The 27,706-nt window shown below is 38.4% G+C and overlaps 1 protein-coding gene across 1 annotated transcript in view; it reads right to left on the reverse strand.

The window, feature by feature from the left end:
- Positions 1–27,706, reverse strand: part of DNAJC1 (DnaJ heat shock protein family (Hsp40) member C1) — a 208,497-nt gene that overhangs the window by 61,539 nt on the left and 119,252 nt on the right. The window contains exon 8 of the mRNA XM_055296733.2: positions 17,087–17,244. Within this exon, the coding sequence (XP_055152708.1) occupies positions 17,087–17,244 (158 nt within the window). The remainder of the gene's footprint in view (positions 1–17,086; positions 17,245–27,706) is intronic.

Here is a 27,706-nt window from a genome sequence, read left to right on the forward strand (position 1 = left end):
AAATCTCCGTATTTTCACTATTTTCTGACTTATCCTTGAATTCATTCTTGCAACAGTGTCAAGGGCGTGGACACCAGCTGGGGTTGACGTCCCACTGGCATTCAGGGATCTTCCCCATCCCAACAGTATGAATACCATAGCAGACAGCACAGACACAGAATATTTCCATATCACAGAAAGTTCTATTGGACAGCACTGCTATAAACATTAAATTAAAATAAGAAGACACTGCGATCAACTTTATACCAATTAATTTCATAATTTAAACAAACTGACAATTTTCTGGGAAAAACACAACCTAACCTAAACTGACTCTGGAAGAAATATAAAATCTGAATGATCATGTAAGTATTAAATAAATGAGAACCCAATTAAAAATCAACCCTCCAAGAAAGCCTAGATGGCGTTACCAGTGATTGCCTCTATGTATTTATGGAAGAAATAACCTCAATCTTATGCAACTCTTCCAGGCAATAAAAACAAAAACCAAACGGAGATAGTCTTTTAAACAAACAGTGCTGAAATAGTTGGATTATTGATAGGCAAAAACAAACCAGAAACAAAAAAACCCAAAGCCTTCACCTAAACCTCATATCTTACAGAAATATAAGCCAAAGTGGATCATATAGTTAATGTAAGATAAAGAACTTATTAAATCTTTAGAAGAAAACATATGAGAAACTCTTTGGGACCTATGGCATGGTTAAAAAAAGATGTTAGGTATGACCTAAAGGCACATTCTATAGAAGAAAAAAATATTAAAGTGAACTTTATCATAATTAAAAACTTGTTCTACCAAAGGTCCTGTTAAGAAGACAAAAATACAAGTTACAAACAACTAGGAGAAAATATTTATACATCAAAAATCTTATAAATGATCCACACCAAGACTATTTAAGGAATTCTCAAACTTTAACATCAAAAAAGTAAATAACCCAATTAGAAAACAGGCAAAAGACATGAAGAAAGATTTCATTAAAGAGAATATATAGTCGGCAAATAAGCCATGAAAGATATTCAATGTGGCCAGTCATTAGGGAAATGGAAAATAAAGTGATCACTTTACATGCCCATTAGAATAGCTAAAATAAAAAATGATGCCAAACATGGGTGAGAATGCAAAGAAACGGAAACTCTCGCAAAGAAACTGAAACTCTTGTATATTGTTAGTAAAAATGTAAAATGGTACAGCCCCTTTGAAAAAGCTTGGCAGTTCCCCAAAATGTTAAACAGAGCTACCATATGACCCAGTAACTCCACTTGACGATCTATACCTAAGAGAAATAAACTCTTCAAACAAGAAATTTGTTTACAGCAGTTTTACTTGTAATTAGTAAAAACTGGAAACATGCCAGGCATGGTAGTTTACACTTACAATCCCAGCACTTTGGGAGGCGAAGGTGGGCATATCATTTGAGGTCAGGAGTTTGAGACCAGCCTGGTCAACACGGCGAAACCCTGTGTTAGATATGAATTCTAAATTTCTTTTCAAAGAATATGTCAGTATGTTCAATTCTTTGCCTTCTATTTTTAAACAACTTCCTCATAAAGCAATCTTTTTCGATCACCTCCTCCACTCTAACTCATTCTGATCACCTGCTCCACCCTAACTCATTCGGATTTCCTGCTACCTGCTCTGCCCTGACTCCTGCCAAAGCACTCACCCCAAAGCACTCGCCCAGTCATTCTCTTTAAATTAGCCAATCAGAATTAGTTTAGCCTGTGTGGTCTAACCCTAGAGAACAGGGGAACGACACAGCAGCAGGGGCCACAGGGATAAGAACCCCTTCCCCTCCCTTGTCCAAGTGTGCGCTCGTCACCATTGCTCCATCTGTAAGGGTGTGCCCTCCTATAGAAGTAACTTGCCTTGCTGAGAATTAAAAAGAAAATTTTCTATTCGAATGCTATTCCTTTTGCAGCATCGAAACTTTATATATATAACACCCATCTCTACTAAAAATAGAAAAATTAGCTGGGCATGATAACATGGAGCCTGTAGTGCCAGCTACTCAGGAGGCTGAGGCAGGAGAATTGCTTGAACCCAGGAGGCAGAGGTTGCAGTGAGCTGAGAAGATCGCGCCACTGCATTCCAGCCTGGGTGACTGACAGAGCAAGATTCTGTCTCCAAAAAAAAAAAAAAAAAAAAAAAAAAAAAAAACACCAACCTGGAAACAATGAAAATATTCTTTTTTTTTTTTTTGAGATGGAGTTTCACTCTTATTGCCCGGGCTGGAATGCGATGCGATGGCGTGATCTTGGCTCACCACAACCTCCGCCTCCTGGGTTCAAGCGATTCTCCTGCCTCAGCCTCCCGAGTAGCTGGGATTACAGGCATGCACCACCATGCCCGGCTAATTTTGTATTTTTAGTAGAGATGGGTTTGTCCATATTGGTCAGGCTGGTCTCAAACTCTGGACCTCAGGTGATCCGCCTGCCTCGGCCTCCCAAAGTGCTGGGATTACAGGCGTGAGCCACCACGCCCGGCCAAAAATATTCTTAAATAGAGAAATAATTACATGAAATGTAGTACAGGCATACAATGGAATATTCAGCAATAAAAAGAAATCTAGTGATACACTGAAACATTTGGATGAATCTCAAGGGCATTATGCTAACTATAAAAGTCGATCTCAAGAGGTCACATACAGAATGATTCCATTTAGATCCTCAAAATGACATTAGATCCTCAAAATGACAAAACTGTAGAGAATTGGTTGTCAGAGGTTAAGGAGGGTGAGTAGGGGATAGGTGTGTAAACCAAAAATAAAATTTGAAGCTCTCCAAACCAAATTTATGGACCTCCACTGAGGTCCAAGGGATCCCAAAGAAAACTTGAAAAACTAGGTCAGGCCATGATGGAAATCATACCCTCCTCCCTTTGGAGTTTAGGCACAACTGACCAAAAATTAACATTAAAATAGAGATCATAAGACTGACAAAACAGATCTCTGTAGCAACAGGATACCAAATTCCAACCTGTGGTATATTATCACAAGAAAGGAACAGGCCTTAAAGGAAATCAAAGTATTTTGTCCCCAAATAGATTTATTTGACACATTTTGGAGTGGCCCTACAAAGCCATCTCTTGTGGGGAAAATTTGTATTCTGCAGAGAATCTCCTTCTCTTACTAGGTCTTTTCCAGATATCTCTTCTGGAGAATATGACACCTTTTCAGGTCTGATAAGAGACAGTTGCCCACACCACAGCACTCCAGCCTAGGTGACAGAATGACACCATGTCTCAAAAAAAAAAAAAAAAAAAGAGATATTTGCCATCTATTCTCTCTGAAGCCTGTTACTTACAGGCTTCATCTGCATAACAAGAACCGTGGCTTCTACAACTCCCCTTATCTTAACTCAAGCATTTCTTTATATTGACTTCAATTCTCCAGACAAAGCTTAATGCTTTCAATTAATTCCCAATCAGGAAATCTTTGACTTGGAAGCCCCTACTTCGAAATGTCCTGACATGCTGAGCTAAACCAATGTACACCTTATATGTATTGATTTATACCTTTGCCTGTAACTTTTGTCTCCATAAAATGTGTAAAACCAAGTTGTAACTCAACCACCTCGGGCACCTGTTCTCAGGACATCTTGAGGCTGTGTCATGGGCCATGGTTGCTAACATTTGGCTCAGAATAAACCTCTTTAAATATTTTACAGAGATTGGTTTTTTTCATCAACAGTGTGATTATAAAGGAGAAGTATGAGTGACATTTTTGTGGCAATGAAATAGTTCTATACCTTGTTTGGAGAAGTGGTTAATAAATCTACAGGTGATGAAATGACATACAACTATAAACAGCCAATGTACAAATGTCAATTTCCTGGTTTTGATATTGTACTACAGTTACATAAGATGTAACCATTTGGAAAAACTGGGTGACAGGTACAGAGGAACTCTGTACTGTCTTGGAAACTTCCCATCAATCTATAATTTTATTTTAAAATAAAAACTTGATAAAAAAATTCATATTTTATAAGTCAAGAGTGTAACTGATGCCACATCTGACAAATAAGAAAAGAAAATCACAGGTGAATCTCTCTCATAAACATAAAAGCAAAAATCCTAAAAAGATAGCAAATCAAATCAAATAATAAAGAATAATATTTCATAGGACCAAAGAGGGTTCATTCCAGAAAAATAAAGCGAATACCAGAAAATCAATCAGTATACTTCATCTCATTAACAAAATAAAGGTGAAAAATCACACAATCATCTTAATAGATGCAAAAATAAACATTTGATAACACTTAACAATATTCATTTGTAATAAATAAAAATTTTTTAGCAAACCTAGAAAGAAAACTTCTTAACTTGATTTTTTAAAAACCTAGACTGATGTGGACAAAATCAGAAGAGTAAGAAACTCCAAATTCCACCCCTCCATAAAAGCAACAACAACAACAAAAAGCCAAAACTATATAATCGACTTTTTCTGAACTCCAGAAATTAACAAAAGGCTTGCAGCACCATGAGTAAGATACATTCAAGAAAACCAGGCTAGAACCTGGTATAGTGGCTCGTGCCTGTAATCCCAACACTTGGGGAGGCTGAGATAGGAGGACTGCTTAAGCCCAAGAGTTGGAGACCAGCCTAGGTAATGCAGGGAGACCCCATCTCTAGAAAAAAATTATAAAATTAGCCAGGTATGGTGGCACATGCCTGTAGTCCCAGCTACTTGGGAGGCTGAGGTGGGAGGATTGCGTGAGCCTGGGAGTTCAAGGCTGCAGTGAGCTATGGTGGCGCCACAGCACTCCAGCCTTGGCAACAGAGCGAGACCTCATATCAAAAAAGAGAAAGAAAGAGAGAAAAGAAAGAAAGAACAAAAGACAGACAGAAAGACAGACATATGATTTTTGAACAGAACAGTAACTTTATGGCACATTAATTTATTCTAGTCCTACCCACTGTTCCTGGGTGACCACAGCCACAGCACTCCAGCCTTGGCAACAGAGCGAGACCTCATATCAAAAAAGAGAAAGAAAGAGAGAAAAGAAAGAAAGAACAAAAGACAGACAGAAAGACAGACATATGATTTTTGATCAGAACAGTAACTTTATGGCACATTAATTTATTCTAGTTCTACCCACTGTTCCTGGGTGACCACAACCTGTGAACATCACAACCTGTATTACCAGTACTAGAAGGAGCAGAATCAACTAACTTGCAAAGAATGGAAATTATTTGTTCTGTCTTGTTTGGTACCTCCCTGGAAGACAGGTTTAAAAGGCTTGTATTTATTTTCCCTAACTTAAAACTAGCATTATGCTAAGGCTGCTTCCCTGGGGGCATTTGTTAAAAAAATTTATAGAATATTGTCTTTGTATGATGCATGAAGTTATTAAAACAGTTGGTGCAAACAACAGGCAAACCAAAAAGTTTGAGAGGAAAGGCTGAGGCATGAAATGTTGACATTCCTGGGAACCTAGAAGGCCATGTGCATGTTCAAGGCTGCACACATACTCAGGAAAGTTCTGAGAAGGAGCTAAGCTCTCCCCTGCTGCTGACATTAAGGCTATGTGGAAGCGGGGGGGAAAAAAAAAAGGTTAAGGCAGAATTGTAAACCAATACAGAGCCCAAGGCAAAGATGGAAAGAATTTTTGCTTCCAGGCATTTATGAAAATCTCTTTCCAATTATTAGCTGATTACCCAGCTAATGTAACAGACTTCAGTGGCTACCTCTATAACAAAAAATAGAGACTTCAAAGAATTAGTTAAGAAAACTCACTAAAAACAAACAACTACAATAAGCCCAATACTACAAGTCCTTTAAAAAATACAGATCTGATTTCCATAATTGCTAATTTATAACATTTAAAATGTCTAATTTTCTTTATTATTATTATTATTATTATTTATTTATTTATTTATTTTTTTTTTTTTTTGAGTCAGAGTCTGGCTCTGTCCCCCAGGCTGGAGTGCAGTGGCACCATCTCGGCTCACTGCAAGCTCCACCTCCCGGGTTCACGCCATTCTCCTGCCTCAGCCTCCCGAGTAGCTGGGACTACAGGCGCCCGCCACCACGCCCTGCTAATTTTTTTTTTTTTGTATTTTTAGTAGAGACAGGGTTTCACTATGTTGGCCAGGATGGTCTCGAACTCCTGACCTCGTGATCCGCCCACCTCGGCCTCCCAAAGTGCTGGGATTACAGGCTTCAGCCACCGCACCCGGCCTATTATTATTATTTTTGAGACAGAGTCTCACTCTGTCATCCAGGCTGGAGTGCAGTGGCGTGATCTCTTTTCACTGCAACCTCTGACTCCCGGGTTCAGACGCTTCTTGTGGTTAAGCCTCCTGAGGGCTGTCCGCCACCACACCCAGCTATTTTTGTATTTTTAGTAGAGACAGGGTTTCACCATGTTGGACAGGCTGGTCTCGAGCTCCTGGCCTCAAGTGGTCCTCCTGCCTCAGCTTCCCGAAGTGCTCGGATTACAGGTGTGAGTCAGTGCCCAGCCAAAATGTGCAGTTTTCAACAACAAAAAATTACAGGCTATGCAAAGAAATGAGACAGTATGGGCGACATAAAGATAAAAATAGAAACTGTGCCTGAGGAAGACCAGACAATGAACTTCCTAGACAAAACGTTAAATCATCTTTATTTTCTTTTTTTTGAGATGGAGTCTCACTCTGTTGCCCAGGCTGGAGTGCAGTGGTGTGACCTTGGCTCACCACAACCTCCACCTCCTGGGTTCAAGTGATTCTCCTGCCTCAAGCTCTCAAGTAGCTGGGATTACAGGTGCCCACCACCACCACGCCCGGCTAATTTTTTGTGTGGTTTTAGTAGAGACAGGGTTATGTTGGCCAGGCTGGTCTCAAACTCCTGACCTCGGGTGAACTGCCTGCCTCGGCCTCCCAAAGTACTGTGATTACAGGCGTGAGCCACCGTGCCAGGCCAATCATCTATTTTAAATATGTTCAATGAGCTAAAGGAAGCCATGTCTAAAGAATTAAATGAAAGTATGGGAACAATGCACCACCAAATTCAGAATATCAACAGATTAAGTTATTTAAAGGGCAAAACAAATTCTGGACTTGAAAAGTGTAATAACTGAGATAAAAAATTCTCTAGAGGGGCTCAACAGCAGATATGAGCAGCAAATGAAAGAATCAGCAAACTTGAGGATATGTGCATTGAAATGATCTGGGCTGAGGAACAGAAAAAAGGAATAAAAGAAAAATGAATAAATCTTCAGAAACAACATTAAGCATATCAATATATGAACAATGGAAGTGCCAGAAGGTGGTGGGGAGGAGTGGGAGAAAGAGGAGAGAGAGCGGGTAAGAAATATTTCGAGAAATAATGGTCTAAACCTTCCAAAATTTGAAGCTCAATGAACTCCAAGCAGGATAAATTCCAATGGACCTAAGGGAGGAGACCACCCCTCATACTATCTTACGCCCAATTTCTGCCTCCAAAGAACGAAGAAGTAAAAACTAAAAGGCAGAAATGAAATCCACAGGCAGACAGCCTGGAGCCGCGCCCCGGGCCTGGTAGTTAAAGAACGACCCCTGACCTAACCGGTTATGTTATCTATAGATTCCAGACATTGTATGGAAAAGCATTGTGAAAATCTCTGTCCTGTTCTGTTCCGTTCTAATTACCAGTGCATGCATCCCCCAGTCACGTACCCCGCTTGCTCAATCGATCACGACCCTCTCATGCGGACCCCCTTGGAGTTGTAAGCCCTTTTTTAGGGACAGGAATTGCTCACTTGGGGAGCTCGGTTTTTGGAGATGTGAGCCCACCAATGCTCCCAGCTAAATGAAGCCCTCTCCTTCTACAACTTGGTGTCAGAGGGGTTCTTGCCTGCTACAGACCCATATTAGGAAACACCATAATCAAACCATCAAAGCTAAAGACAGGAGAATACTGAAAGCCCCAAAGAAGTAACTCATGATTTTGAGAAATCTTCAATAAGATTAACAGCTGATTTCTAATCAGAAACGATGAAGGCCAGCAGGTAATAGCTTATGTAATCAAAAGTGGTGAAAAAAAATTCTACCAAGAATTAATATATGTGGAAAAAACTATCCTTCAAAATAAAGGATAAATCAAGATATTCTCAGTAAAATAAAAAGTGAGAGAGTTCACTGCTGGCACACCTGCCCTACAACAAATGAGAAAGGGAGTCCCTAGGGATGAAATAAAATAACACTGGACAGTAACTCAACTCCCTATGGAAAAATAAATGCCAAGAAAGGTATAAACATAGGTAAGTGGAAAAGACACTATAAAGGCATTTTTGGCTTGCAATTCCTTTTCTTTTTAAAAACCTAATTCAAAAGACAACTGCATAGAGCAGTAACTACAAATCTAGGTTGATGAGAACATAATATCAAAAGATTTAATCTGTGACAATAATAAATAATAAGAACAGGCATAAAGGGGAGTGGAACAGGGGCAAAGTTTTTGTACTTTTTAAAATTTGCATTAATTCTAAGTAGACTGCTATAAATTAAGATGTTAATTGTAATCCCTAGAGAAACCACAAAACTCTGTTCACACAGACTTGTATTAGAATGTTCACAGCAGCTGTAACATAGCCAAAAGACCCGGAATGTAATTAAATGTCCATTAGCTGATTAACAAATAAATAGTATGTGACATATTCATACAATATTATTCAGCCACAAAAAGAAATGAAGGCCAGGGCCGGGCATGGTGGCTCACGCTTGTAATCCCAGCACTTTGGGAGGCCGAGGCGGGCGGATCACGAGGTCAGGAGACCGAGACCACGGTGAAACCCCGTCTCTACTAAAAATACAAAAAAATTAGCCGGGCGTGGTGGCGGGCACCTGTAGTCCCAGCTACACGGAGAGGCTGAGGCAAGAGAATGGCGTGAACCTGGGAGGCGGAGCTTGCAGTGAGCCGAGATTGCGCCACTGCACTCCAGCCTGGGAGACAGAGCGAGACTCCATCTCAAAAAAAAAAAAAAAAAAAAAAAAAAGAAATGAAGGCCAGGCAAAGCAGCTCAGTCTTGTAATCCCAGCAATTTGGGAGGCCGAAGAGGGAGGATCACTTGAGGCCAGGAGTTCAAGCCCAGCCTGGGCAACATAGCGAGACCTCGTCCAAACAAAAAAATAAATTAGCCAAGCTTGGTGGCACATGCGTGTAGTCCTAGCTACTCGAGCGGCTGAGGTGAGAGGACTGCTTGAGTCCGGGAGATTTAAGTTGCTGTGAGCTATGATCATGATTATGCCACTGCGCCCCAGCAGCCTGGGCAACAGAGCAAACAGAGTAAGACCTGGTCTGTAAAAAAGAAAAAAAAAAAAGAGAGAGAGAGATGAGGTACAAAGTACTGCTATATGCTACAACATGAATAAGCCATGAGAACATTATGCCAAATTAAAGGAGCAAAACATAAAAGGCTACATACTGTATAATTTCAATTATATAAAGTGTCCAGAATAGACAAATCCAGAGACAGAAAGTTGGTTAATGGTTGCCAGAAGAGGGAAGATCACAGAATTGCTAACTGCTAAAAGATATGGTTTTATTTTATTTTCTGATGAGATGAAAATGTTCTAGCATCAGAGAGTGGTAATGGTTGCACAACCTAAATAGACTAAAAACCACTGAAGTGTCTATGCATTTTCAAATGGTGAATTTTATGTTCTGTCAAGTACATTTCAACAAAAATGTTATAAAAAGCCTATAGCATATATCATATTTAATAGTAACATGACAAACTTTTTTTGTGTGTATGTGTGATGGAGTCTTGCTCTGTCACCCAGGCTCAAGAGCAGTGGTGTGATCTTGGCTCACTACAACCTCTGCATCCCAGGTTCAAGTGATTCTCCTGCCTCAGCATCCCGAGTAGCTGGGATTACAGGCACGTATCACCACACACGGCTATTTTTTGTATTTGTAGTAGAGACGGCCTTTCACCATATTGGCCAGGCTGGTCTTGAACTCCTGACCTCAGGTGATCCACCCACCTCAGCTTCCCAAAGTGCTGGGATTACAGGCTTCAGCCACCACGCCCAGCAATAAAAGTTTTTTTTGAGACAATGGAGTACAGTGGTGTGATCAGATCTCACTGCAGCCTCAAACTCCTGGACTCAAGAGATCCTCATGCTCCAGCCTCCCAACTTGCTGAGACCACAGTTGTGCACCACCAAGCCTGGCTAATTCATTTATTTTTTGTAGAGATGCGGTCTTCCTAGGTTGCCCTGGCTGGTCTTGAAGTCTTGACCTCAAACAATCCTCCCACCTCAGCCTCCCAAAGTGTTAGGATTACAGGTGTGAGCCATCACAACCAGCCACAAGTTAAATAAACAATTTCAATGATGAAATAAAGATTTTCAGCAATGAAAGCTTTCTTTGAGATTGGGAATGAAACAAGGATACTTGTTATCACCATTTGTGGAGATTCTAATCAACACAAATAAGAGAAAAATGTATAATATACAGAGAAACCATTAGAATTAAAAAATAAGCTAGGCGTGGTGGCTCACGCCTGTAATCCCAACAGTTTGGGAGGCTGAGGCGGGCAGATCACCTGAGGTCAGGAGTTCAGACCAGCCTGGCCAACATGGCAAAACCCCATCTCTACTACAAATACAAAAACTAGCTGGGCGTGGCAGCAGGCGTCTGTAATCCCAGCTATTCCAGGGGCTGAGGCAGGAAAATCACCTGAACCTGGAAGGTGGGGATTGCAGCGAGGTGAGATCATGCTGTTGCATTTCAGCCTGGGTGACAGAGTGTGACTCTGTCTCAAATAAATAAATAAAATTTAACAAGGTTGTTAGACAAAAATCAGTTTTAATTCTATATACTAAATATAATTAGAAAGTGAAATTTGAGACACAATGCCACTTACAATAATCATCTAAAAACACAAAATAAATCTAAGAAAAAATATCCCCTATGTACAAAAAGCTGCAACACATTACTGAAAAACGTTATTTTTTTATTTTTATTTTTTTGAGACAGTCTTGCTCTGTCGCCTACGCTGGAGTGCAGTGGCATGATCTCTGCTCACTGCAACCTCCGCTTCCTGGGTTCAAGAGATTCTCCTGCCTCAGGCTCCCGAGTAGCTGGGATTACAGGTGTGTGTCACCACACCTGGCTAATTTTTGTATTTTTTGGTGGAGACAGGGTTTCACCATGTTGCCCAGGCTGGTCTGGAACTCCTAATCCCAAGAGACCTGCCCGCCTCAGCCTCCCAGAGTGCTGAGATTACAGGCATGAGCTACTGTGCCCAGCCTGAAAAAACTTTAAAAGATCTAAATTAATGCATCTATTTATGAGTTTTAGAGTCAATACAATTTGAATGTCAATTTCTCCACAACTGATCCATATAATTGTTATCCCAATTAAATATCTCAGCTGAATAATTTGTGGAAAACAACAAGCTGCATTAAACATTTATATGAAAATGTAAAATGGCAATCTTAAAGAAGGAAAACAAAATTGGAAAATTACTGTTCTAGATACCTATCATGAAGCTACAGTGATTAAGACTGTGTGGTAGTAGCACAAGGATGAACAAGTAGATAAATGGAACTAAGCAGAACATGTGGAAACAGACCTACACAGTTATGGGCACTTGGATTATGATTAAAGTGACCTTTGTAGAGCTGTAGGAAGCAGTTTTTAAAATAATTTGTAGCAGGCCAAGGGTTTGGAGAACTTTTGGAACAAAACATTAATCTTGATCACTACTTAACGCCAAACAAACAAAACATTCCAGGATATTGTTAATTGAAATGTTTAAGTCAAATAATAAAGCTTCTGGAAGGATTTGAAAATTCTTTATAATTTTGAGATAGAAAAATATTTGTTCGTTCAGGCGTGGCGGCTCATGCTTGTAATCCTAACACTTTGGGAGGCTGAGGCAGGAGGATCACTTAAGCCCAGGAGGTTGGACCAGACTTGGCAGCACAGGGAGACCCAAACTCTAGAAAACATTTAAAAATTAGCCAGGTGTGGTGGTGTATGCTTGCGGTTTCAGGTACTCAGGAGGTTGAGGTGTGAGGATCACTTGAGCCTGGGAAATTGAGGCTGCAGGGAACCGTGATTGCATCATTGTCCTTCAGCCTGGGTGACAGAGACCTTGTCTCCAAAAAAAAATACATATATATATATGTATATATATTTGAACATAGAAAACACCAAATAAGGAAAAGGCAGACTGATTAATATAATTAGTAAGTTCTGGTCATCAAAAGACACCACTAAGAACAAAAAAAGGCCAAGCAGAATGGGAGAAAATATGTGCAAAACACTTATTTCTGAAATACAGAAAGAACTCTTTATAATCCAGTCTCAGAAACAAAAAGGCAACACAATTAAAAAAGATTTGGAAAGGCACTTCACATAGTAAGATATCAGTATCCAATAACCGTAAGAAAAGGTGCTCAGTCTTATTCATCAAAGGATGCAAATTAGACCAAAATTAGGTATCACTGCATACTTACCAGAATGGATAAAATATAAAAGACTTGACCAAGCATTGGCAAAAATATAGCGCAACTGGAATACCCATATCCTGCTGCTAAAGTATAAATTGACCCAAACTTTTGGAAAACAATTTAAAAGTACAGCTGACCCTTGAACAATATGGAGGTTGGGGCGCCAACCCCTGGTCAGTTGAAAATCTAAGTATAACTTTTGACTTCCCAAAAACTTTACTACTAACAGCCTACTCTTGACTGGAAGCTTTAATAATAACGTAGACAGTAAGTTAACACATATTTTGCAAGCTTATGTACTGCATTCTTACAATAAACTAGAGAAAACAAAATCTTAAGGAAAATACCTTTATAATAATGTGCTGTATTTATCAATACCCTAAGTTCATGTTGTTGTCTGTCTGAAATGGCAGCCAACAGCAGGTGCAGACCTCACTCTACTATACTTACAAAGCAATTCGATTTTCTCTTGTAATGTTATGACTTTTCTCTGGTTCTCGAGAGCACTCCTAGCATCACTAGTGGTACTTTCTATAGGCCCAATGGTGTTACTCAAGGTTTACAGCATTTTACTAAACATGATAAAAAATACATGAGAACCAAGAGAGATCACATTTTCTATGCTATACAATTTACTGGAGAGACAAACTGCTCACACAGAGATGATTAGCATCATTGGGAGGTTTAAGCCAATACTTGCAACATGTAAGCCTACTGCAACAGCAACAGAAGGTGTTTTAAATTATTATAGTAGTATAGTAGGTACACTGTGTGCTACAGTTGATTTTACACAGTTATGATTTAGTACTGCATCTTTACATTTGTTTATATTTCCCTCATCTGCAAATGGTGCCATGTACAGTAAATAGTTGTGTACGTTTTGATAAGTTTTAACTTTTTATGATAGACTTGTATATATTTTATGGTAGTAAATGATAAAATACACTATTATCTACATATATTTTATGCATGACATACTTAACTTTTTCTTAATTTTTTCAATATTTCTAGGCTACATGGTTTGAGATTTGAAAAATTACCCAAAATCTTCTATAATTTTTCCAAAGTATTTTTTGGAAAAAATCCACATATAAGTGGACTTATGCAGTTTAAACCCCTATTTTTCAAGGATCAACTGTATTTACTGAAGGTGAGCTTTAACCCTGCAACTAACTCCAAAAATTGAAATTTACACATATACATAATAAAAGGTATGCCCAAGACTGTTCACAGAAAAAATATTCATTATAGTCCCAAACTGAAAACACCACATTTCTCCAACAAAAATAAATTGTGCTATATTTATAAAGTATTATACAGCAATGAAAATTGCTGCTATATGCAATTATGAATAAATCTCACAAATATACTGAATAGAGGAAATCATACTCAAAGGACTACATAGGAAATGATGCTATTTATAAACTAACAAGCAGGTAAAACCACTCTGAAGTCAGGAATGTCATCATCTTTGTGGAAGAAAAGGAAATAGTGAGTGGCAGAAAGCATGGTTTCTGGACAATGGCAATGTTCTAGTCATTGAACTTGGCAATGTTTAACTTGCATCACCTGCGATAGTTCACTGAGCTGCATATCTATACACGCATACCTCAGAGATATTCCAAGTTCAGGTCCAGGCTACCACAATAAAGTTAATATTGTAATAAAATGAGCCACACAAATTTTTTGGTTTCCCAGTACATACAAAAGTTGTTTATAAGCCAGGCGTGGCACTCACACCTATAATCCCAGCACTTCAGGAGGCCGAGACAGGCGGATCACTTGAGGCCAAGAGTTTGAGACCAGCCTGGCTAACACGGTGAAACTCCATCTCTACCAAAAGTACAAAAATCAGCAGGGTGTGACTGCACTCGCCTGTAATCCCAGCTACTCGGGAGGCTGAGACATAAGAATCGCTTGAACCCAGGAGGTGGAGGTTGCAGTGAGCCGAGATCGTGCCACTGCACTCCGGCCTGGGCAACAGAGGAAGACTGTCTCAAAAAAATGATAATAATTAAAAAAAATGTTTAAAACTATGTTTACATTATAGCTTAGTTTATTAAGTGTGTGATAGCATTATGTCCAAAAAACAATGTACATAATTTAAAAATACTTTACTGCTAAAACGTATTAACAATCATCTGAGTCTTTCAACAAGTCATAATCTTTCTGTTGGTAGAGGGTCTTGCATTCATGTTAGTGGCTGCTGACTCACTGGGGTGGTAGTTGGTAAAGGCTGGGGTGTCTGTGACAATTTCCTAAAATAAGACAATAATGAAGTTTGATGCATTAACTCTTCCTTTCGCAAAATATTTCTCTGTAGCATGTGATGCTGCTTGATAGCATTTTACCATCTCCAGCCCTGCTAGTTCCTTTATCAGTGCTTATAGAATATTCTCAATCCTTTGTTGTCACTTCAACAACTTTCACAGCATCTTCAACAGGAATAGATTCCATCTCGAGAACCACTTTCTTTGTTCACCCATAAGAAACAACTCCTTATCTCTTCAAGTTTGACCATGAGATTGCAGCAATTCAGTCACATCTTCAGGCTCCACTTCTAGTTCTCTTGCTATTGCCACTATATCTGCAGTTATTTCCTCCAATGAAATCTTGAACCCAAAGTCATCCATGAGGATTAGAATAAACTTCTTCTAATCTCCTGTTAATGTCAATATTTTGACCTCTTCCCATCAATCATGAATGTTTGTAATCGCATCTAGAATAGTAAATCCTTCCCAGAAAGTTTTCAATTTACTTTGCCCAGATCCATCAGAGGAATCACTCTCTATGGCAACTACAGCCTTATAAAATATATGCCTTAAATAATAAAACTTAAGTTGGAAGGGCTCCTTGATTCATGGGCTGCAGAATGGATGTTGTGGTATGGGCATATAGACAACGTTCATCTCCTTTCATATCTCCCTCAGAGCTCTTGGGTGACTAGGTACACTGTCAATCAGCAGTAATATATTGAAAAAAATATTTTTTTTCTGAGCAGTAGGTCTCAACATGGGGCTTCAGTAAACCATGCCATAAACAGATGTGCTGTCATCCAGACTTTATTGTTCCATTTATAGAGCACAGATAGAATGGATTTAGCATAATTCTTAAGTACCCTAGGATTTTCAGAATGATAAATGAGCACTGGCTTCAACTTAAAGTTACCAGCTGCATTATTCCCTAACAAGAAAGTAAGCCTGTCTTTTGAAGCTTTGAAGCCAGGCATCAACTTCTTCCCCTCTCTAGCCATGAAAGTCCTAGATGGCATCTTTTTCCAGCAGAAGGCTGTTTCATTTACATTGAAAATCTACTGGTTGGTGTAGCCACCTTCATCAATGATCTTGGCTAGATCCTCTGGATAACCTGCTGCAGCTTCTCCGTCAGCACTTGCTGCTGCACACTGTACTTTTATGTTATGGAGACAGCTGCTTTCCTTAAGCCTAATGAACCAACATCTGCTAGCTTCTAACTTTTCTTCCGCAGCTTCCTCACTTCTCTTGGCCTTCTTAGAATGAAGAGAAAGAGGGCATTGCTCTGGATTAAGCTTTGGCTCAAGAGAATGTTGTGGCTGATTTGATCTTCTATCCAGACTACTCAAACTTTCTCCGTATCAGCAATAACGTTGTTTCGCTTGCTTATCTTTGATGTATTCATTGGAATAGCCCTTTTAATTTCCTTCAAAAATGTGTCCTTTGCATTTAAAATTTAGCTAACTGTTTGGTGCAAGAGGCCTAGCTTTTGGCCTATCTTGGCTTTCAACCATGCCTTCCTAAATAAGCTTAATCATTTTTATGTAAAGTGACACACATGCAACTCTTCCTTTCACTTGAACACTTGGAAGCCATGGTAGGGTTATTAATTGGCCTAATTTCAATACTGCTGTGCCTTAGGGAGTAGGGAGACCAGAGGAGATGGAAAGAGACTAGAGGATGAATGATTAGTGGAGCAGCCAGAATATACATAATATTTACCAATTAAGTTTGCTGTCTTATATGGGTGCACTTCACGGTACCCCAAATAATTATAACAGTAACGTCAGAGGTCACTGATCACAGATCACCATACCAGATGTTATAATAACGAAAAGTTTGAAATACCACAAGAATTACCAAAATGTTATATAGAGACACAAAGGAAGGAGATGCTTTTGGAAAAATGGTACCTGTAAACTTGCTCAATTTAGGGCTGCCACAAACCCTCAATTTGTAAAAAAAACAAAACAAAACAAAACAACAACAACAAAAAACCCGGCCAGGCACGGTGGCTCACACCTTTAATCCCAGCACTTTGGGAGGCCGAGGGGGGCAGATCATGAGGTCAGAATATCAAAACCATCCTGGCTAACATGGTGAAACCCCATCTCTACAAAAAATTAGCCAGGCGTGGTGGCAGGCACCTGTAGTCCCAGACACGTGGGAAGCTGAGGCAGGAGAATGGCGTGAACCCGGGAGGCAGAGCTTGCAGTGAGCTGAGATTGAGCCACTGCACTCCAGCCTGGGTGACAGAGTGAGACTCCGTCTCAAACAAAACAAAACAAAACAAAAAAACAGTATTTGTGAAGTGCAATAAAACAAAGCACTATATCGTGAGCTAACCCTGTATTTTATGTGCTTTTCTGCACATGTTCTACTCAAAACAAGTTTTATAAAGTTTATTTACCTGTTTTTTCTGTGTTCGGTTCCTGTTTTCCAACCAATCATCCATTTGTTCCTCAATTTCTTCTATGGAAGTTCCATGATCATAAGACTGAATATATGTACTTTCTAAAGGTGTGTATACAGGAAATTCAGGTTTTGGTTTTTTAACTTTCTTCTGTTCTAAAAAATGTTTAAAAGAACCAATTATTGAGATTTTTAAAGAATAAAATTAATTTCTAACATTTTATTCATAGACCATATTCTGAAAGAAAACATCAAAGTATAATTGTTCTGTTATAAATAATTGGCTGTAAGTTTTATTGTACATAAACCATTGCATTGTTTCTAAATAAAACTCAGAGTTGCTACTATTGTGGAGATGATCATGAGATAGCCATCATATCAATTTGCATATACCTTTGTTTTCAAAGTACTTTTCATAAAATATTTCATTTTGGCACAATAAAAAGAGCTTCAATTTAATGTTGTAATCCTAACTTTACCATGTAATAGTTAAATAATACTGGGCAAATAACACTTAGAACAGTATCAACTTTCTCATCTATAAAAAAAAAAACTGGCTCTCACTAAATGGTATACATTTATTTTTCAATATTTTACAAAGGTGAAATATGATCTGGCAACATCAAGAATAGTTACGAATAGATGGCAATCCATTGGGCTCTTTATTAAATCCCATTTTAGGCCTAGGAGCAGTGGTTCATGGCTGTAATCCCAGCACTTTGGGAGGCCAAGGCAGGTGCATCACTGGAGGCCAGGAGTTCGAGACCAGCCTGGGCAAAATGGCAAAACCCTTCTTCTACTAAAAATGCAAAAATTAGCTGGGTGTGGTGGTACATGCATGTAATCCCAACTACTTGGGAAGCTGAGGCATGAGAATCACTTGAGCCCAGGAGGTGGAGGCTGGGGTTAGCCGAGATCACACCACTGCATTCCAGCCTGGGTGACAGAGTGAGATTCTGTCTCAAAAGCACACACACACACACGCACACACACACAGAGACACACACACACACCGTTTTAATTGGAGACTTGACATTGAGAAGCAACTCCATTCTTAATTACTATAGTCAAACTCAAACAGCCTCATAAGAGTATTTTCACCACCCCATGTGTATGTGTGTATGTGTGCATTTGCATGTACTATACTGCCAATGTAACAAAATCAATATATACTGGCATAGGAATAGACAAATTCCTAGAAGAGAATAGACAATCCATAAATACCAATGCTTGTTGACTTATTAAGGGACTAAAATCCTGATAAACCTATCATATATTGAAAACAGCCTTAATTAGAAAATACATTTAGTAAAACTAACATCATGGCTTAGCCTAGTCTACCTTAAGTGTACTCAGAACATTTACATTAGCTTATAGTTGGGCAAAATAACATAGTGACACAGTACACTGTAGAGGATCAGTTTTAATCCTCATGATCATATGGCTAAGCGGAAGCTGCAGTTTGCTGCTGTTACCCAGCATTATGAGGAAGTATCCCACCACATATTGCCAGTCCAGGAAAAGATTCAAAATTCAAAGTACAGTATTGTTTTTGCACTATCATAAAGTCAAAAAATTGTAAGTCAAATCATTAGAAGTCTAGGATTGTCTATATTTCAATTTAGTGGGAAAACTATTAAGTAATGCTTACACAACTGAATATCCATTTAAAAGAAAACTGGACACACTCTTACACTGTATACACAAATAAATTCCAGATAGAGAAGAGAGTTAACTTTAAAAGCCAAAACAATAAAAGTTTTGCAAAAAGAAATCTTAAAAACTACTTGTACTATTTAAAGGAAAGGGACATCTTAATTAAGAATGAAAACCAGATGTTATTACAAAAAAGATAAAAGAGTAAACAAATCAAGAGATAAATAATAGATTTGGAAAGGATGTATCCAATTCAGAGTATAAACAGAAGATTGCTATAAAGAGATTTTATAAATGGACAACAACCCAATAGAAAAATATAGGCAAAGGTCATAAATGGGCAATCCACAGTTGAGTGCCCATGTGGCCAACAAGTAAGAAAAGAGGCTCATATACTCTAAAGGTTAAAGAAATATAAATTAAGTAATACCAAGATATAATTTTATACCAATCATATGGGTACTAATTTAAAATCTAATTCAGATGTACTGTTGACAGGGAAAAGGCTACTTCTAAATTGGTGGAGGAAAGGTATTATTCTATTACAGCCTTTTTGGAAAGCAGTCTAAACATATCCATTAAAATTAAAATATACAGCCTCTTCCCCAGCAATTCTTCCAGAAACAAAAGTACTCAAATATAACTGTACGTGGGTATGTATGTATTTGTGTGTGTATGACTATTTACTATTTCTTCATAGAGAGATGAAACTATTAACATAGTAAATGCTATTAGGAGAAATGACTGAATAATTATTGATGATGCTTTTACAATGAGAAGTATGAAATCACCATTGAAGTAGGGCAATAGCAGAAGTAATTTGGGCTACATATACAGAATCAGTTATTTTTTTAAAAAAGCAAATAAATTCAATTGTATTTATTTCTGGGGTGTTTCATCACAACTGCAAGTGATGTCTTTTTAAATAAGCATTTATAAAGGGGCACTAAATACAGAAATGAAAGACTACTATAAGCTAATACAAAAATACACAGACCAGTGTCACTATAAATCAACCACAAAAAGAAGCCAACATAATAACCAGCTAACAATACAATGACAGGATCAAATCCACACATATCAATACAACCCCTGAATGTAAATGTGCTAAATGCCCGACTTAAAAGTCACAGAGTGGCAAGCTGGATAAAAAAACAAGACTCAATGGCATGCTGTCTTCAAGAGACCCATCTCACAAGTAATGATACCCTTGGCCTCAAAGAAATGAAGGGAAAACTACCAAGCAAATGGAAAACAGAAAAAAGCAGGGGTTGCAATCCTAATTTAAAGATTAAAAAAAGACAAAAAAAGGGCATTACATAATGGTAAAGGGTTCAATTCAACAAGACTTAACTATCCTAAATATATATGCACCCAACACAGGAGGACCCAGATTCATAAAGCAAGTTCTTAGAGACCTAAAAAGAGACACAGACTCACCCACATTAATAGTCGAAGACTTCAACACTCCATTGACAGTATTAGACAGATCACTGAGGCAGAAAATTAACAAAGATATTCAGGACCCAAACTCAACAGTGAACCAAATGGATCTGACAGATCTCTACAGAACTTTCTACCCCCAAACAACAGAATATACATTCTTCTCCTTGCCACATGGCACATACTCTAAAATTGATCACATAATTGAACACTATCCTCAGCAAATGCAAAAGAACCAAAACCATACTAAACACACTCTCAAACCACAGTGCAATGAAAACAGAAGACTAAGAAACTTGCTCAAAAGAATGCAATTACACAGAAATTAAATGACATACTCCTGAATGACTTTTAGATAAATCATGAAATAAAGGCAGAAATCAAGTTCTTTGAAACTAATGAAAACAAAGATACAACATACCAGAATATGTGCAACACAGCTAAGGCAGTGTTACGAGGGAAATTCATAGCACTAAATGCCCACATCAAAAAGTCAGAAAGATCTCAAATTAACAACCTAACATCACAACGGAAAGAATTAGACAAGCAAGAACAACTCAACTGCAAAGATAGCAGGAGGCAAAACATAACCAAAATCAGAGCTGAAATGAAGGAGACAGAGACAAGAAAACCCATTCAAAAGATAAACAAATCCAGGAATGGATTTTTTTTTTTTAATTTAACAAGATAGGTAAGCTACTAGCTAGGCTAATAGAGAGAAAGTCCAAAAAAACACAATTAGAAATGATGAAGGGAATCATCATTACCACTGACCCCACAGAAGTAAAAATAACCAATAGAAACTACTACAGAAACCTCTATGCACACAAACTAGAAAACCCAGAAGTGATGGATAAATTCCTGGACACATACACCCTCCTAAGACTAAACCAGAAGGAAATTGATTCCTTGAATAGACCAATAACGAGCTCCAAAATTGAATCAGTAATAAATTAGGCTCCCAACTAAAAAAAGGCAAGGACCTGATGGATTCACAGCTGAATTCTACCAGATGTACAAAGAGCTGGTATCATTCCTACAGAAACGAGTCGAAAAAACTGAGGAAGGACTCCTCCCAAAATCATTCTATGAGGCCAGCATCATCCTGATACTAAAACCTGGCAGAGCCACAACAACAAAAAAACTTCAGGCCAATATCCTTGATTAACAGTGATGCAAAAATTACAAAATATTTGCAAACTGAATCCAGCAGCACATCAAAAAGCTAATCCACCTCAATCAAGTATTCTTCATCCCCAGATAGCAAGGTTGGTACAACATATGCAAATTAATAAATGTGATTCTTCACATAAACAGAACTAAAGACAAAAACTGCATGATTACCTGAATAGACACAGAAAAAGCTTTCAATAAAATTCAACACCCCTTTATGTTAAAAAAAACTCTCAATAAACTAGGTATTCCCTTTGAAAATTGGCACAAGACAAGGATGCCCTTTCTCACCACTTCTATTCAACACGGTATTGGAAGTCCTAGCTGAAGCAATTAGGCAAGAGAAAGAAATAAAGTGCATTCAAATAAAAAGAGAGGAAGCCAAACTGTCCCTCTTTGCAGCTGACATGATTCTGTATCTAGAAAACCCCATAGTTTCAGCCCAAAGCTCCTTTAGCTGATAAACATCTTCAGCAAAGTTTCAGGATACAAATCAATGTGCAAAAATCACTAGGATTCCTATACTCCAACAACAGCCAAGCCGAGAGTCAAATCAGAAAGGCAATCCTATTCACAACTGCCACAAAAAGAACAAAATACCTAGGAATACAGCCAACCAGGGAGGTGAAAGAGCTCTATGACGAGAATTACAAAACTCAAAGAAATCAGAGAAGACACAAACAAGTGGAAAAACATCCCATGCTCATGGATAGGAAGAATCAGTATCATTTAAATGGTCATATTGCTCAAAGTAATTTACAGATTCAATGTTATTCCTATCAAATTAACAATGACATTCTTCACAGAACTAGACAAAACTATTTTAAAATTCATACGAAATGAAAAAGAGCCTGAATAGCCAAGGCAATCCTAAGCAAAAAGAACAAAACTGGAGGCATCACGCTACCTTACTTCAAACTATACTACAGGGCTACATAACCAAAACAGCATGGTACTGGTACAAAAACAGGCACATAGACCAACGGAGCAGAACAGAGCCCAGAAATAAGGCTGCACATCTATAACCATCTGACCTTCGACAAAGCTGATAAAAACAAGCAATAAGGAAAGGACTCCCTATTCATTAAGTGGTGCTGGGATAACTGGCTAGCCATATGCAGAAGATTGAAGCTGGACTCCTTCTTTACACCATACACAAAAATCAACTAAAGATGGAGTAAAGATTTAAACATAAAACCCAAAACTATAAAAACTGTGGAAGACAACATAGGCAATAGCATCCTGGCTGTAGGAATGGGCAAAGATTTCATTACAAAGACACCAAAAGCAATTGAAACAAAAGCAAAAATTGACAACTGAGATTTAAACTTAAGAGCTTCTGCACAGCATAAAGAAACTATCAACAGAGTAAACAGACAACCTACAGAATAGGAGAAAATTTTTGAAAACTCTGCATATGACAAAGGTCTAATATCCAGGATCTATAAGGAACTTCAATAAATGTATAAGAGAAAAACAAACAACCCCATTAAAAAGTGGGCAAATGACATAAACAGACACTTTTCAAAAGAAGACATCCACGCAGCCAACAAGCATATGAAAAAAGCTCCATATCACTGATTATTAGAGAAATGCAAATCAAAACCACAATGAGATACCATCTCTACCCAGTCAGAATGACTATTACTAAAAGGTCAAAAAATAACAGATGATGCCAAGATTGTGGAGAAAAGGGAACACCTCTACACTGTTGGTGGGAGTGAAAATCAGTTCAACCATTATGGAAGACAGTATGGTGATTCCTCAAAGAACTAAAAGCAGAACTACTATTTAACCTAGCAATACCATTACCGAGTACATACTCAGAGGAGTGTAAATCATTCTACCATAAAGGCACGTGCACACAAATGTTCAATGCAGCACTATTCACAACAGCAAAGACATGGAATCAACCTGAATGCCCATCAATGACCAATTTGATAAAGAAAATATGGTACATATACACCATGGGATACTATGCAGCCATACAATGTGGTACATATACACCATGGAATACTATGCAGCCATAAAAAAGAGTGAGACCATGTCTTTTCCAGGAACATGGATGGAGCTGGAGGCTGTTATCCTTAGCAAACTAAAGCAAGAATAGAAAACCAAATACCATATGTTTTCACTTACAAGTGAGAGCTAAATTATGAGAACTTATGAGCACAAAGAAGGAAACAAAAGACACTGGGGTCTACTTGAGGTTGGAGGGTGGGAGGAGGGAGAGGAGTAGAAATGATAACTATTGGGTACTGGACTTAATATGTGGGTGATGAAATAATCTGTACAAGTCCCTGTGACATGAGTTTACCTATGTAAGCTTTTTTAAAGCTTATTTATGTATTTTTTTAAACTTTTAGGTTCACATGTTCCCCTGAACCTAAAAGTTTAAAAAATACATAAATAAATAAGCTTTAAAAAAATCTTTTTTCAAAATGTATTAGTTCATTCTCACATTGCTATAAATAACTGAGACTGGGTAACTTATAAAGAAAAGAGGTTTAAGTGGCTCACAGCTCTGCAGGTTGTACAGAAAGTGTGAATGCTTCTGCCTCTGGGGAGGCCTCAGGAAGCTTTCAATCATGGCAGAAGGCAAAGGGAGAACAGGTGTCTTACATGGCAGGTGCAGAAACAAGAGAGAGAGAGGGAGGAGGTGCTACACGCTTTTAAACAAGCAGATCTCATGAGAACTCACTGTCTCAAGAAGAGAACGAAGGGGATTTGCTAAACCATTCATGAGACACTGCCCCCATGATCCAATCACCTCCCACCAGACCCCGCCTCCAATACTGGTGATTATATTTCAACATGAGATTTGGGTGGGAGCACAGATCCCAACCATATGAGAAATTAACATAAAACTTCCATTTCAGAAAAAATGGAGAACTTTTCCACATTCCTCTCACTAAGAATTATAAAAAAGATAAAAGAGTAAACAAGTTATTTGTTTACTCGTATCTTATATTAACCATTATAAATAAAACAAACACAAGAAGAATTTGAAAGTTAGAGAGAAGGCTGACCAGCTAGGTACTGTAGGACTCAAGAATACCCAGAGTGGTCAGTTCTATGAGTTTTCTTTGTGTTTCTTATATATCTCAGACTTGGTGCTGCAGAAACTAGCAACCCAGAAACACTAACAGGCACAGACACACACATACAGGCAAAACAAAAACAAAAGCCTGCTCTCTCTAGCTAAAGGATCAAAAAAGAGACAGCATAGGCATTTATCTTTTGTCTAAAAGATAAAGCTTTTAGACAATAACCACTCTAATTCAGGCAAACAAGACAGAAAGTAGTGTCACCCCCATCCCACCACCCAGCATGAGAGCAAAGACTAATGGGAAACTTAGGCTTCTGCCATTGCCAGCCTGTAATGAGGCACCCAACCTCCCCACCAGGGTGATATGAGAGAGAAGGCTAAAAGATAAGGTGGATCCTTCTCCTGCTAATAAAGTCAGTGGAGATGATATGGGTAGCCTGAACCTCCATAACCACTCAGAAGTAATAGGTGTCTCTTCCTCTACCAGTCAGTGTGGTTACAGAGGAAGTCTAGTGGGCTGGTGTGGTGGCTCACACCTGTAATCTAAGCACTTTGGGAGGCTGAGGGGGGTGGATGACCTGAGGTCAGGAGTTCAAGACCAGCCTGGCCAACATGGTGAAACCCTGTCTCTACTAAAAATATGAAAATTAGCTGGGTGTGGTGCTGTGTGCCTGTAATCCCAGCTACTGGGGGGGCTGAGGCAGGAGAATCGCTTGAACCTGCAAGGCAGAGGTTGCAGTGAGCCAAGATTGCGCCACTGCACTCCAGCCTGGACGAAATAGTGAGACTCCATCCCCCCCCCCCAAAAAAAAAGGGAGCCTAGTGAAGAATCAGGGCTTTCACAACTGCCCAATGGTAGCAAAGCCATCCCCACATAATGTCAGTGGAGGCCAAGTGGGGTGCAGTAAGCAGGTATTCCTGCTCCTCCTCCCAGGCAGCGGTTTTCAGTGGAGGCCTAGAGGCAAGCAGGAATATCCATACCCACCTGAGAATCCACAAACACTCCGTTCCTCATCTGTCAAACAGACCACATAGGAAACCTGGACTTCAATTCTAACTAGCAGTAACAGGCAGCACTACCCCTTCCATGGCTAGAGTATTGCCAGAGAAGACCAGGTAAAACAGAAGAATTAAATAAGGTCCAAAGTTTCATAATACCCCTAAATGTCCAAATTTAAATAAAAAATCAGTTGTTACACCAAGAACCAAGAATACCTCAATTTGAATGAGAAAAGGTAACAGATGCCAACAAGAAAAAAGAGATATTTAAATTACCTGGCTGGGCGTGGTGGCTCACACCTGTAATCCCAGTCCTTTGGGAGGCCGAGGTGGGCAGATCACCTGAGGTCAGGAGTTCGAGTCCAGCCTGGCCAACACGATGAAACCCTGTCTCTACTAAAAATACAAAATTAGCCGGGTGTGGTGGCGCATGCCTGTAATCCCAGCTACTCAGGAGGCTAAGGCAGGAGAACCACTTGAACCCAGGAGGTGGAGGTTGCAGTGAGCCAAGACAGTACCATTGCATTCCAGCCTGGGCAACAGAGTGAGACTCCATCTCAAAAAAACAAATAAATAAAAAATTACTTGACTGTGCTATTAAAGCAGCCATGTAATAATGATATGACAAGCAATAATGAACACTCTTAAAACAAATAAAGTTTCAGCAAAAAAATAGAAGACATATAGAAGAACCAAATGGAAATGTCAGAATTGGTGTGTACACTAACTGAAGTTAAAAACTTACTGGATGGGCTCAACAGCAGAATGAAGCAAACAGAGAAAACAACCAGTGAACTTGAGGATAGAAAAACATAAATTGCCCAACCTGAAAAACAAAGTAGACCAAAAAAAAAAGAACAAAAAAAGAACACAGCCCTGGGAAGTTTTGGGACTCTGAACAGCAACTTAAAAGCAGCAACAGAGAAACAAGACCTTATCTGTAGTAGAAATACAATTCAAATGACAGTGTATTTCTCGCCCCAAACCACAGAGGCCAGAAGGAAGTGGCACAGCATTTTTCAAATGCTGAAAGAAAATAACTGTTATACCTGAAGTCAGTATCCTGTGACAGTATCTTACCGGCATAAAGGGGAAACCAAAACATCCTGAGATGAAGGAAAACTAAAATAATTCGTCACCAGTGGACCTATCCTGCAATAATGGCTGAAGGAAGCTCTATAAACAGAAAATGAATCATAAAACAAAATATATTGGACAACAAGGAAAGAAGAAAGGACAAAAGAGTAAAAATATGAGTAAACACAATAGACTTTCCTCCTGCTCTTGAGTTTTCTAATTATGTCTGACCACTAAATCAAAATTATAACCTTCAGTGTTATACAGAAAATACTCAAGACAATGATACTATAAATAAAGAAGGTAAAGGGATTTAAGGGGCGGTAAGGTTTTCATATGTCACTTGAAATAGCAAAAATCTGACACCAGTAGACTGTGATGTTATGTATATATAACATTATACTTATTATACCCACTAAAAAGTGATAAAAAGAAATATATTTTAAAAAACAACACTATAAATAAATTCAAGTGGCATTCTAAAAAATGTTGAGCCACAGGAAGGCAGAAAGAAGAAAACAGAGAAATGATAATGAGAGAGAAAAAATAGAAAATAAAAAATACAATAGCAGACTTAAGCCCTAACATATCAATCACTATATTAAATGTAAATGGTTTAAATACACAAATTGTCTAACACACACACACGGTCTTTCATCTTTTTTACATATATATGCTATTTATAACAGAGAAATGCTATCTGTAATAGAGAAAAAAGAGAAATGATAATGCGAGAGAAATAATAGAAAGTAAAAATAAAATGGCAGACTTAGGCCCTAACACATCAATCACTATATTAAATGTAAACAGTTTAAATATACAAACTATTTAATACACACACACAAACATATACACACATGGTTTTTCATCTTTTTTACATATATACATATATATGCTATCTATAATGAACTCATTTCAAATATAACAATATGGGTAGTTCGAAAGTAAAAGGATTGGAAAGATATACCATACAAACATTAATCAAAAGAAAGCAGTAGTAGTTATATTAGTATCAGGTAAGGTAAAGTAGACTATAAGGCAAAAACAAATGACCAGGAATGAAGACAGACATTATATAATGATAAAAAGATCCACCAAGATGGCATAGCAATCCTAAATGTGTGTGCACCAAACAACAGAGCTGCAAAACATGTGAAACAAAAACTGACAGAACTGAAGACAAATTTATAATTACAGTCAAAAAGTCCAATACCCCCTCTC

This window comes from Symphalangus syndactylus, chromosome 10 (assembly GCF_028878055.3).
Source record: "Symphalangus syndactylus isolate Jambi chromosome 10, NHGRI_mSymSyn1-v2.1_pri, whole genome shotgun sequence".
Classification (NCBI taxonomy): Eukaryota; Metazoa; Chordata; class Mammalia; order Primates; family Hylobatidae; genus Symphalangus; species Symphalangus syndactylus.